General features: G+C 41.3%; 1 protein-coding gene across 2 annotated transcripts in view; it reads left to right on the forward strand.

The window, feature by feature from the left end:
• CNTNAP5 (contactin associated protein family member 5) overlaps nucleotides 1–14,533 on the forward strand; it is a 464,696-nt gene that overhangs the window by 158,883 nt on the left and 291,280 nt on the right. For both annotated transcript variants that reach the window (XM_019626328.1, XM_019626329.1), the window contains one exon: nucleotides 2,439–2,558. In XM_019626328.1, coding sequence (XP_019481873.1) covers nucleotides 2,439–2,558 — 120 coding nt within the window. The remainder of the gene's footprint in view (nucleotides 1–2,438; nucleotides 2,559–14,533) is intronic.

Consider the following 14,533-nt stretch of genomic DNA (forward strand, 5'->3'; position numbering starts at 1 on the left):
GGAAAAGCAAACACTCTAGGGAATTTTAAAATGCTGCAACTGAAATAGTCCAAAACTGGAAATAATCCAAATGAACTATTAATAAGAATTAAAAGCTATCATCTCTTCACAAAAGGGAGGTAGGGTCTATTGTTTTTTCATAACAAGCCTTGTGATTCATTGTGTAAATGGGAAAAAATTGTCAAGTAAACATAAAATTGACAAAAAAGAAGAGACAATGTGGCATGAAACAGAGTAATAATAATAATAAATCATATTTATCAAGCACTTCCTATGTGCCAAGCACTATGCTAAGTGCTATATGTGGATTATCTCTTTGAATCCTTACTATAGTTGTATAAGGTAGACTTTTTTATACCTATGTCCACATGAGAAAATTAATATGTTGAGAGTTTATTAGTTCTCCATTGCTGCATAATGAATTATAGGAAAATGTTGCACCTGGAAACAATACACATTCTCACCTCATAGTTTCTCTGGGTCCTTGAGCAACTTAGCTGCGTGGTCTGGCTGGGTCTCTCACGGGGCTGCTCTTAATATGTCAGCCAGGGGTGCAACCATTTCAGTGTCGAACTGTGGAGCTCTGCTTCAGAGCTCACTCCATGTTACGTCTCCTAAGCTTCCAAGCTCACTCATGTGGGCCTTTCCTCAGGGCTGCCTCAGTTCATACAGTGGCTTCTCTGAGAGTGAGTGATCCAGGAGCACCCAAGATAAAAGCTACTGTCTCTTTATACTCTCGTCTTGGAAGTTACATCTATCACTTTTGTCATATTCCATTAGAAGCATGTCTATAAGTCCATCCCACACTCAAGGGGAGGGTATTAATTCATGAACAAACTATGAATACCATGAGGTGAATCCTATGATTAGTTATCTTAGCAGTTGCCTATCACAGATGAATTAGCTTATCCGAGCTCCCATAGGTAGTAAGTGGTAACCCCATACTGCGAAACCATCCAGCTTGACTCCAAGACTCCGGTTCTTAACCCACTGTATAATCCCCTAAATGTGGCCTAGATGGGACAGCAGCAACCTCGGTTGCTATTTTGGGAGTATGGGAGTGGCAGGGGGGAGAAACCACACATAAGAGCTGATGTCCATATATGTGACACATGCTCAGGTGTGCTGTCAGTTTGGGGCAAAGGGAAATAATCTATATGTAGTGGTCAGTATGTATGGTGCAACTATGACCCACCCATCCACCTCCTACTTCAGAAAGTGTGGATGGCTGCAGGAGAGAAGGACATACATACAAAGATAACCTTGACTTCACTCTCATTTATAAAAGCTCAAATCCTCTCAAGCTTTAGAACTCTACTGGTAATGAATTATTTGGGGCACCCTTCACCCTTGATCATAACAAACTGCAGCTTCATTTTCTGATGATGGGGCACTCATCACAGGGACATGTTGGCAAAGGTGAGGAGTTGGTGCTCTGTTCTTAATGATCTTGGGAGACACTGAAGTGTTTTAAGCATGGGAAAGTGACAGGATCTGACGTGTACCTGCTGCTCTGGGTTACACCATTTTGTCTAAAGCATCAGGCACCGTTCTGCATTCTCATGCATGAGATAGCAGGTGCCTTCTTTAAACCCACTGATTCATTCATGTTGGTGTAATGAGACTTATAAATTTCTCCTACCAGCAGATTGGTCAAGGTACCTATCTCAAGGCACCTGTGCCCGCCTCTCTCCTAGCTCATAATGACCCCTGTGGCTGCAGCCAGGCCATGAGCTTCCTAAGGCACAGACAGATTGCCTCATTCCTGTTCTTATGCCTGGTGGCAGCCACTCTGTTAACATACATTAGAAACTCAGTAAATGTCAGTTAAGTCAAAATAGACTGAAGTGGGTTGAGCACCTGCTGTATGTGAGTGGCTGTGCTGGGCTCTGGGCTGTAGGCACAGAGAAGTATGAGAGTGCCATTTTACTTTATTAATAAAAAGTCATGACTGTGTATGTTCATTCAAGTTTTCATCCACTAATCAAACTCTTGCTGTGAATGTGGCATTCTGCAGGCTGGAACAGAGCATCAGACATCACATGACCACCACTCTTACAGGCTCTGTAATGACTGGAGGGTGTGGTGAGGGGGGCGGGCAGGACAGTGTAGGACAAACCTAGCTTGATCCACTGCATGGGCATCCTGGGGGACATATACATCAGCATAGAGAAGGGCCTTATCCGAGGGAAGGGGGGTACCTTTTGGAGGATGTGGCCTCTGAGCTGGTTAGAAAAGTGACTGTTAGGATGAGTGGAAGTTGTCACTTCATCAAACCCTGGACACTGGTTTGTTAAGACTTGGAGGGAAAGTCGAGGTTATAGGAGAAGGGAAGGAAGTCAGAATTGACTGTTGATATAAGTAGGAGTCACTGATCCATCCAGGGGATATGAAGAGCCATGCAAAGTTTCCTCCCTGCTGCCTTTGTGTCTCCTCAGCCCTCTATGAGCCATCCTGCGAGGTGTACAGGCACCAGGGGAACACGGCTGGTTTCTTCTTCATCGACCCTGATGGCAGCGGGCCGCTGGGACCTCTCCAAGTGTACTGCAATGTCACAGGTGAGGGTGCAGTATTCCCACTCACGCTCAGCCTAGCTGTGTGGTGGTGCACAGTGCACGGGAAGGGGACACTCGTGCAAACAGAAATTTAAATGGCCAACATCTGGGGGGGTGAAGTGGTATTTAAGGAAATAACAGAATGAGCAACTAGGTTATTTTTGTGAGAGAAGAAAACTTGTTAATGGTCTTGATGATGTTCCATCAAAACAAAGAAATTAACTCTCAGGCATTTTCTGTAGAGCTTGTCAAGGATATTTTTTCTCTTAAAACTCAAAAATAGAAAGCAAAGGAAAATAAAACAAACAAAAAACAAAACTCAGAATCAATATGAAACCTTGACTCAGGAAGTGGGAAAGCTTGATTCATGCCTGGCCCCGAGGACTGTGTGAACCCACCCGCTCTCTGAGCTTCAGTTGTTCATCTGTGAAATGGAGAGAGTAGTTGCTACTTCTTAGAGTTGTGTGACTGAGTCACAGTCATGTGTATTGGAGCAGCTAGTGAGACTCGTTCTCCTGTAGATACTCAACAAAAACAAATGTGTCATTTCTATTTTCCCTAGTGATCCCATATAACTTGCCAATTCTTTCAAAAAGTACAGAAGAACCTAGTGAGAGTCCATAATTACATGGGTTCAGAAACAGCAGAGAATCACCGATGTATTTTGAAAAATAATTCCATAAAGCCAAAATGTGACATAATAGTTATGTAAAAACACAACAATGTGAGTGCTCTCTCCATTGTGACTGTCATTAATTGGCACACGAACATCTTTTGATTCAAGCACTAACTTTTGGGAAGGCCAGCAGAATCATGTAATGAAGAAAAAAGGTGTGGGGCTGTTATGGCTCATTGAATCCTCTGGCCCAGGCCTCTCCACAGCAAGGCAACTACATTTACAGAGCTCTTTCTGTAGCCAAATACTGACCTGGGCACTGAGGAGATGCAGAAAATAAGACAGGGTCACTGTCAATTCTGAGGCCGAAATATTGGGAAAATAACATGCGGTATCACAGGTAGAAATGCACACAAACTTTTGCAAACACGGTGATTAAGGACACTTGGCAATTTGTCCATCTGAGCACAAAGGGCCATGCTTTTTTTTTTTTTCTGCAGAAAATGCTAGTTACATGGAATTGGATGCCATTTCATTGCATTTCCATAATGCTTCATCTCCAAAAATACATATTGAGCTAGCTGCTTCTCAACAGCCCTATAACATCATTAGAAATTACGTTGTTGTTTTCTTTTCATGGTTGTGGTAACCTATAGTGTTCTACAATCTGGCCAACTACTAGGGTTCTCAGTGGATCCTGGTTATTTCAAAATGTAATTCACATAGAGATCTCTGAGGATTCTTGCTGAAATACAGACTTCCCAGCCCCAGAAATGCTAATTCAGTAAATGCAGTTTACTGAGCTCTCCAAGTGAGCCTGATGCAAATTGTCCCTGGTCCACACTTGACCAAAAAACAAGGAAGTAAGTTGGTGGCAGAATCAGGAGAAGGAGATGGATGCCTGCTGCTGAGTGGCAGTGTGATTGTTCAGTGCCTATCAGCTTTGGGGACTGATATCATTTGTTTGAAGCCTCACAATAGAAATGTAAGGTAGATATTTTTATCTCTATCTTCCATAGAAGGAAAGAGAGTATGAGAATTTCCTGACTCACTTGAGGTAATAAATACTGGAACTAATAGGACTCAGGAAGCAAAGAAAACATTCTGGTATGGTAATAATCTATATCACTAAACATTAATTGGATACTTTCCTTTGCTTATGTTTTGCTTTAAACAGTGCTTCTATTTTTATTTTAAAAAGAAATCAATATTAATTTTAGAAAATTGAAAGAAAAAAGAAAAGTATGAAGAAAATGTTAGTCACCTATAAACCACAATCCAGAGATTGCCATTGTTATTTTGGAAATTTTTTTTTTTTAGCTGAGCCATCCTGCCACCTGTTGGCAGCTCAGCAGCAGCTCAGCTCAGGCCGGGAATTGAACCAGCGACCCTGTTACTCGGAGCTTGCACTCTTGAGTGAGCTCTTAACCAACTGAACCACTTGGCCAGCCCACCCTGTTGTTATTTTGTTAGAATTTCCATGTGACTTTTTTCAATGAATACATATGTTTTTAAGTATATATTTTAAAGTTGTGAATTTAATAGAGTAACATAGATTTGTCCTTATATTACTAAAAAATATTTTGAAATCAAAATGCATTAATATAGTGTAATTTTAAAACTCTCCAAAATAATCTAAGTAAAATGACACAGAGGGTATGATTGATTCATAGGTCTCATTTATGTGGAATCTCTGCTTGTGTTCAGAAAGACTTTTCTCAGGGTTTATGTTGATATTTTGTCCAGAAATAGCTAAAGACAGATGTTTCCTTGTATTTAAATGTAGCTGTTTTGCTGATGTGATTCTGAAGGAATCAGGACCCCTGAGTTGTATCTGGGAATCGATAGGCTACATTATACATGATTAGACATTTCTGTTAAATATGTTTTTCCAGTCATATGCAGTTGCAAAATATATAGGTTTTTGGTTTTACTTTTTTCTGAAACAAACGCTGTGTTGGCTGAATTATATAGTTTTCATATTTAACTGACAAACATTTTTTAGTATGTAAATATACTGATAATCAAATCCATATTTTTCTATTTGTAAAATGCTAAATGTTTCTAAATATAAGTGATTTATGACACTAGCAAAAGTATGACACAAAGTGGTTCAGAGAAGAGAGGGAGGAAGAAGGAAGAAAGGAAATGAACAGAAAGAGACTGGGGGTGGGGAGGAAAATGGAAGAATGGGTCTGTGTAACTCTGGTTTGTGAAAACACAAAGTTGCTGCTTTCCGCCCTTCTCCGAAGCACTACTGACATGATAACAAAGTGGAAGCAGCCCTGGAAGGCCGGGACCTGGACTCTCTCCTGGCACCCGCGTCAGCAGCCGCATGCTCCTGGCTTAGCCGCAGGTCTCTAAAATCACGACTTGGGGCCAGGTGGTCTCCAGGCCACCCTCATCTAGATTCCAGGAGACACATGTGAGGTTCAACAGAAAAGGGGAAGTTTCTCCTAGGAAGCAAATAGATGTCCTGAGGGTGAAGCAGAACAGTTTTAGCTGTGGAAAACGGTACATTTGAATCCCAACAGCATCTCTCTGTACAGTGTCCCCTGGGGGGAACATTAGTTCCCCATTCCTGTAGGTATGGTGGCACTGGAACCCTCTCAGAGACTGGAGTCTGTGCATGTAACCTATCATAGGGCAGTCTCAGGGTGACGAGATCCCTGAAAACTCAAGCAGCAGTGGTCCCCTGGGTGTAAGGCAGCATGATCTGTGCATGGGGACAGTGGGCTAGTTTTGGGGAGTAACCACAGGGGCTGATTAGGCTTCTTGATAAAGTGGACTGAATCTAGGCCTCTATAAGTGTTGGCAGTATGCCACACCCACGACTGGGTTCTAAGTCACTTACCCAGGACTAGTGAGAAGGAGAAAGGGAAGGCTCAGTGTTTGGATGGAGGAGTGACTGAACTTATGGATGAGAAGCTAAAGAATAAGCTTCTGCAGGGACACACATCTGGTCTCCTTTTAACATCTAAGTGATGTACAATTCATGTCAGCTCAATGTAAATGTACATATTTCAGGCACCTTGCAAACTGCTAAGGATACACAATTGTGTCTGCATTAGTTTCTTCAGGTTTCTATAATAAAATTCCACCAATTGAGTGGCTTAAAAACAAACAAACTAGAAAACAGAAGTACACTGTCCCACAGCTCTGGAGACTAGAAGGCCAAAATCAAGATGCCAGCAGGGCTGGATTCCCTCCGAAACCTGTAGGGGAGAATCCTTCCTTGCCTCTTCCTAGCTTCTGGTGTTTTGCCTAATCCTTGGGCTTGCAGCAGCTCTTCAATCTCTACTTCTCAGTGGCTGTCAGCCTGTTTCCATGTGACATTATCACAGTGACCATCTCCTCTCATGTGAATGTGTCTGTTTCTTCTCTTCTTATAAGAACACTGGTCATATTGCGTTAGGGCCCACCTTAATGGAATATGACCTCATATTTATTTGATGATATTTTCAGAGAACCTATTTCAAATTAAGGTCACATTCACAGGTACTGAGGGTTAGGACTTTACATATCTCTTGGGATACACAATGTAACCTATAACAGTATCATTTCAGTCTCTGTCACAGGCTAATCATGGAGAAGACACAGCAACAATTACACGATGAGAACAATGACAGGGTATGCATAGTGCATGTTTGGAGCCTGTGGGAGGGGCCTAACCAGCCTCTGGTGGAGTGGAAGGGCTGTGAGGCAGGCTGGCATTGTTTATAAGACCTGGACAGAAAGTGGAGCTTCCTGAAAAAAGACGTTCAGGGAGACACTTTCCAGAAGAGCAGACAAATGTCAGGAACAAAGTTGGAGGGTCCCTTGATCCTCCACATACGTGCAGGCCACCAAACTCTCCAAGATGTGTCACTAGTTTAGAAAACTGAAAAACTCATGACACTGAATGAAGAGAAAAGAAAAGGATCCAATGGACCTGAACAGGGGCAAGCAAAAGCAGTTGAAGTTCCACAATCCGAATTACAGTTTCCCAGCAAGAAAACCTGCTGTCTCAATTTTAGGGAAAGAAGGAGCAGTTTTATTGTAAGGAATTTCTGAGCCTGCAGAGTACTTCCTGTCCCTGAATGAGAGATGAAGATCTTTCTGAGTCCCAGCATCAGGACATCATCCTCACATCATACATGGCCTTTAGCACCATCCTCTTTCTCAGGGACAGTGGCTCTGTCGGATGGCTTGCTCAAATCAGAGACTGTTGACAGCAGTGTGAGCATGCAGATGGAAATAACAGGAAGGGATCACACTACAGAGCTAGTAAGAGGGGCTGTCACCACCATCAGACTCACGGAAGTGGGAGGGATAAGTGTTGCCAGAGTAGAAAGGATGGCGGTGTGTGGATCTGTGCCCTCCTGTGTGGGGACAATCAGCAAGGAGCTTGGAGAATCACCTCAGTCTCTCCTAGCTCCTGCCAGTGTCTTTCTTATGTTTCCATTGAGCAAACACAACTAGAACTCAGAAGGCAACAGCACTTACTGATGGAATGCTTTCAATCAGTCTTCCTGGGCCCAGAGAAGTCTGCAGAGGGGGAGCATGGGCACCTCCTGAGGCAAATGGAAAATACCCATATTAGCCTGTTTAAAGAATCATCCAAAAAAGTCTGGGAATGATTAGCACTCACCAAGAGTCAAGGATGATGGGAGGCCAAATCCCAAACCTTGCAAATATATGAAGCATGGACGTATTCAATAGTCTCCAACCTGAATCAGAAAGGACCTCCCTTTTCAGGTTAATTGGGAGTTAGATTAGGATGAATGCAAGGAACACATACTGACTTGGAAGGTGACTGACTCTAAAAGTTGATGTCACTCAATTGATGAATTGCTGAAGGACAATTAGACAACTAAGAGAAACTGTGACATACTGAGATGTAATGTTTTGTTAAAAGGGACATCTGGGTCCCATGCCACTACCTGGTGGTAAAAATCTCCTGGCCTGGATGTGGACACTTTCTGCCAATGATGTAACATTTGTGATTATTTTGGCGATGCCAAATAATTGGGCAAGTAGGAAGGGATGTGTCTACGACCACAAGGAACCCAGTGAGGGCTCAGAATTGTGCTGCTGGATGAACATGCATGTATGGTGGGCTTGCAGGACGGGTTAGATGCTCTCAAAATGTAAGGAGTTCTGAGCACTGCGATGCAAAGAGAAAGGCAGGAGTAAAGGAAGAGCAGAGCACAGCAAGCCATAGGGAAGTTAGCAAATGCCTGAGGTCCCTCTACAGGGACCGGGGATGGGACTCCTCAGTGGTTTCCTGATTTCCTCGGTGCAAGGGTTAATTTTATGTTCCAGCTCGGCTGATCCACAGCGCCCAGATATTTGGTCAAACATCATCGTTAATGTTTCTGTGAGGGTGTTTTAAAGATGAAATTAAGATGTATATTGGTGGACTTCGAGTAAAGCAGATTACCCTCCAAAATGTGGGTGAACCTCATTCAATTAGTTGAAGGCTTTAATAGAACAAAGATTGACCTTTCCCAAGCACATAGAAATTCTGCCAGCAGATGCCTTTCGGACTCGAACTGCAACTGTTTTCTGGGTCTCTAGCCTGCTCACCTACCCTACATACCTGTGAGAAATTTATATGCATATTCACATCCTGTTGGCTCCGTTTCTCTGGACAACCCTACCTATGAGCTTAGGGTACCAGCACTCTGGGTGCTCCTACTCTCTGCTCTCCTCTCTTTTTCTATATATTTCCACCATGGCACTGATCACACTGTATTATAGCCACCATTGTTTACTTGTGTCCCCATGGGGCTGTGAGTTCCTTGATGGAAAATGAGAGACAGTGCATGAGAAATCTCCACATATAGTTTACACATACTCTCATGAGTCCAGTGTAAATAGAACTCTGAGAAATCACAGCCAAGTGAAAGATTAATTTCTACGTGTGTCCTTTTCTTCTTCTCCTTTCCCATAATTTATCTCAGATTAAGGCCCTGTCCCTTTAAATTAAGTTTGGAACCGTTTCTGCTTTAATGTCTAATTTAAAGGATTCTGCTTTAATGTCTAATCTTAGCATGAATCATTCTTATCCTTTGCAACCTCTACTGCAAACCCAAGAGTAAAAATGTCCAATTTATCTTCATTGTCTCCAAGACCTTCCACTGTTATCCACCCTTCCCCAAAGCCCTCCTTTTCTTCAAACATAGGAATGACTAGTGGGAGTAGCACATATTTGTAGTCACATTGGCACTCAAATTACAGTGTTGGCATGTTCTAGCTGTGTGACCCTGAACAAGTCATTTAGCATTTCTGGATCTTGGTTTCCTTTGATGAGTTTAAGAAACAAAACAAAAAACAGAGCCTGCTGCTGAAGGAGACACAAAGTGTCATAATAGAGAGAGTGGCAAGATATGGAGATTTGTAAAGTGGTTTGCAAATAGATTAGGAGCTGTGTGAGAATGGAAAACAAGTGTTGCTGTAGAGATTTGACTAAACCTTTCTTGCAAACTCCTAGCAATGCCTGATGATTTGATAGCATTTTCTTTACTTGGATTTCCAGTAAAATGGAGATGATAAAAATGGCTACCTTTCAAGATTGCTGTGAGGATTAAAAAACATATGCAAAACCCCCAGGCCCCAAAAGTAGGTGGTCATGAAATAGGGTAACCAGATATCAGGGTGTGATGATTAATCATGCCCTTTTTTGCTCTTACTGCTGTTCCAGTATAAAAGGTATCTAAATAGGCATCCTAGGTTTAGAAGATAGCCATCTTCTCTCACTAGCAATAAAGTCTTTACTCCTTTTTCAGGTGTCATGAGATTTCTGAGGTTCTAGGAGCCTGCAGGGAGCATTTATGAGGTAGAGTTCCCAGTATCAATAGAGCAGAATTAGAAGGGCGAGACACCCTTAGAAGATTTTCCTTAGAACTTGACATTTATACTTATTCTACTCAGTTTGCATTTTACCATTTTGAATGTTAACATGTTAACAGATATTTCCCAGGCACACACTATCTTTCTACTCTAGAGGACAAATGCATACTAATATGCAAAATTGTCAAGAACCACTGACAAAAACACATTTATTTCTTATCTCGATGGATACAATGCCAATGTCATGTGTCTAGACCTGTACAGAAGTCATTAGGCAGTACAAGGAGTTTACAAGGAAGGTTTAGTCAAATCTCTATAGCAAAACTCGTTTTCCATTCTCACACAGCTCCTAATCTGCGTGCAAATCACCTCACAAGTCTCCATATCTTATCATTATCACTCTTATGATGCTCTGTGTCTCACTCTTTGGCAGCTTGCTCTGTTTTTATTAAATCTCATCGAAGAATGCATAAGGGAGCAGGTAGAAAAGCCACAACTGAAGCCTCTCTATCATGCATTCACATAATCGTGCAGTATGATTGCAGGTAGTAGATTATCATCCAAACTATGGACCGAAAGAAAGAAAGAAGCCCATTCAGGTAAGGTAAAAGAGTTGCCGACCTTGCTTCCCAATGTTAGACCACTGTCAGTGAGTTTACAGTTTACTGTTGGTCTGCACAAGGATGGGCAGTGTGCTGGAAATGAGAGTTATCCATGACACAGGGCGGGGACAATTTATGGCACAAGTAGTTCTCCCTGAGCTTCTTAGTGTGTTGTGAATTATAGACATCTGTATTTCACACCTAAGAAAAGTATAATTCAGTTGTTGGTGTCATGTGCATCTGTAATAAAGTTCTGTCCTTGTACCTTCTATTGGCATCTCCCTACTGATTTCTGCTGTGAACACTCCACTTCCAATACTCACTCAGTCACTCACTCACTCACTCACTCACTCACTCACTCACTCACTCACTCACAAACACCGAAAAGTAAATACTAACTTGCATTGTCCTGACAAAATCTCCCACAAGAGCAAGCTGAGCTCAAGTTCTCATATGTTGGATAGCCATCATGGCAGAAGTACTGCTGCTGGAAAGTTGTCACTTGATTATGGACCATGTACCGTTGTCCTAAATATCTTATGGGAACTGGGGTAGTTCAAGGTGCACCACTGTGAAGCAGCTGAGCTGGAATAATTTTTATTTCACAAATGTGTTGAGGGGGGTTGTAAGTTATAGAAACAGGATTCCATTTTAGCCCTCAGATCTAATGCTTTTGCTCTACCCAGTGTGTGGTGCTTCCTATCAAAGGGTCTTAAGGCATGAGAGGCAAACTCTCCTCTATCACTGTGAATCAACATGCATTGGTTGTCTGTTAGGCCAGGTGCTGATGAAGCACTGAAGATATAGAGATGATTAAGGTATGATCCCCCAAGTCCACAGAGTCTACAAACTTGTGTCCTTGTGGTAGGAGACACCGAGTCATCCCCCTTCCCTGCTCTGATTCATAATTCATGCAATAGCCAGAATCATCTTTTAAAACCACAGTTATTTTGCCTCCCCACCCCCTTCTCCATCAACCTGTGGAAATCCCAAGCTCCTTATTTATGAACTGCAATTTTTAAAGGGCATGGTTATGAGGATATGTGAGCTCATATGCATTACTTAAAAGTCTTGGAACAAGGCCTGTACAAATTATTATCATTAGTATCTATTGTAATTATCGTCTGTTGTACTGCAAGCAGTCTTTGATCTTTGTATCTCAGTTTCTCTCTATATAAATGGAGAGTGATGATAACAGCTTTTTATGCTTGTATGTAGTCCATTACATGAGTTAATATTTAAATAACGCTGGAGAGTGACTGACACAGAGCAGGTGGTGAAGAAATTGTAGGTCTTTCTCTTTATCCTCTTTCCCCCTCTCTCCCACAGAAACACATCCACTGTCTTAGTGGGTGACAGGCTCAACTCATCAGCAAGGAGCCCACAGGCCGCATCCCTGGTAGAACAAGTGTCACTTCTTGTTTGGAAATGGGTGCATGGGTGACACATATGCTGTGACAGACTGACAATATGCTCAGTGGGAATAACACTTGTATTTCAGAGGGATAATTTGCTTTCTGTGAATGAAGTGATGTCCAGAGGACTATTTTAAGATGAAGAAGAATGATAACTCCACAGCCTAGAGAAAGGAAGCCTTTTTTGAGTGTCTGTCTCCCTGTTTTATTCCTTATGCTGTCAGCCAAGATATGGTGACTACATAGGGATACCAGAAGACTGATCTCTAAAGGCAAAGCTGGGATTTGCTTGTGTGAAAGTCCTGAGCTTTGAAGTGGTCTCTCTGGGCTAGCAGGTGGCATAATCACCTGCTAAATTGGACCACTGAATAAAACTACTAAGTCATAATGATGTAGCATTATGCTGAAATTAAAGCATTGTCACCTTTGAATTGCCAGAAATTTTAACAGGCACTTAGAGGAACTCCTTTCACATATCCCTTCAGCATGGCCATTTGACACCAACTGCATGGAGAGAAGAGAACACTCATTCATTTATTTGCTTATTTATTCTTTCACCTCCCTTATTAACTCACTCCATAATTTCTTTGATTCCTTTATTAATCTTTTGTTTATTTACTTACATGTCTATTTTTTAAAATTATTTTTATTGTGAAATACACAGTTTTTAGAATTAGTGTCAGCTGTACAACACAGTGCAATAGTTATACTTTTTACCCCTCAAGGAAACAACCCCTCTCCCCCATCTGCCGCCCCACTTCCCCCAATATTATACATATCTATTACAGTTCCCTTGACCCACTTCCACACTATACTCCACGTCCCATGACTATATATATATAGTCACTTGTAGTTGACATACAATATTATACAACATCAGCTTCAGGTGTACAGTGCAGTGATCAAGCCTCTTCCCCATCCATGATGCGGTCTCCCTAGCAAGATATGTGAGCACCTGACACCCTACAAAATATTTACAACATTATTCAGTATATTCCTCGAACTGTATTTCATATCCCTGTGGCAACATTGTAGTTACGTATTTATGCTGTCTAATCCCTTCCCCTTCTCCCTCATCCCCACCCCCTCCCAACTAGCAGCCATCAGTTGTTCCTCTATATCTCTGAGACCACTTCTGTTTACTTTGCTCATTCATTCAGTTTTTTATTTTTTTTTCAGTCCCTAGCAAAGTTTAATAAGAAAAAAATAGTATTCAACACCTTGTGCACCTCCCCACTTGGTTATCTTTCAAAAAGCAATCTATACATATACATTAAACACACACACATATGTACACACCATATTGCACATATTGCTCTGAGTCTTTTTTTAAAAAAACTTTTCATTGTGGTGTAATTCAGATTTGCACGGTATCGAGTTTTCATAAACCCCTCACCCAGCTTCCCTCATCATTAGAGGCTTCCATCACCATGGCACCATGGTAATGCATCATTCAGTATTTTAGATTCCACATATAAGTGAAATCATATGGAATTTGTCTTTCTCTGACTGACTTATTTCACTTAACATAATAGTCTCTAAGTCCATCCATATCATTCCAAATGGTACAATTTCATTCTTCTTTATAGCAGAGTAATATTCCATTGTATAAATGAACCAGTTTCTTAATCCAGTCATCTACCAATGGGCATTTCAGTTGTTTCCAAGTCTTGGCTATTGTGAATAGCTCTGCAATAAACATAGGGGTGCATATATATTTTTGAATTAGCGTCTTGGGTTTCTTTGGATAGATACCCAAGAGTGGAATTGCAGGGTCATACGTTAGTTCCATTTCCAGTTTTTTTAGATACATCCATACTGATTTCCATAATGGTTGCACCAATCTGCAGTCCAACCAACAGTGCACCAGGGTTCCCTTTTCTCCACAGCCTCACCAGCACTTGTTGTTTGCTGATTTATTGATGATAGCCATTCTGACCGGTGTGAAGTGGTATCTCATTGTGGTTTTTATTTCCCTAATTTGCATTTCCCTAATGATTAGTGAGGTTGAACATTTTTTCATATGCCTGTTGGCCATCTTTATGTCCTCTTTAGAGAAATGCTTCTTCATATGCTCTGCCCTTTTTTTAATAGGGTTGTTTGTTTTTTGGGTGTTCAGTTGAATGAGTGTTTTATAAATTTTGGATATTAACACCTTATCAGATATGTCATTGGCAAATATCTTCTCCCATTCAGTAGGCTGCCTTTTTGTTTTATTGATGATTTCCTTTGATGTGAAAAAACTTTTAAGTTTGATGTAGTTCCATACGTTAATTTGTTCTTTTATTTCCCTTGCCCGAGAATATATCTCAGTAAAAATATTACTCAGGGTAAGGTCTGCAAATTTACTCCCTATGTTTTCTTCTAGGAGTTTGCGAGTTTCAGGTTTTACATTTAAGTCTTTAATCCATTTTGAATTTGTTCTCGTATATGGTGTAAGTAGGTGGTCCATTTTCATTTTTTTTTGCACGTGTCAGTCCAATTTTCCCAGCACCATTTATTAAATAGACT

The sequence above is a fragment of the Hipposideros armiger genome, unplaced genomic scaffold (genome assembly GCF_001890085.2).
Source record: "Hipposideros armiger isolate ML-2016 unplaced genomic scaffold, ASM189008v1 scaffold_665, whole genome shotgun sequence".
Lineage (NCBI taxonomy): Eukaryota > Metazoa > Chordata > Mammalia > Chiroptera > Hipposideridae > Hipposideros > Hipposideros armiger.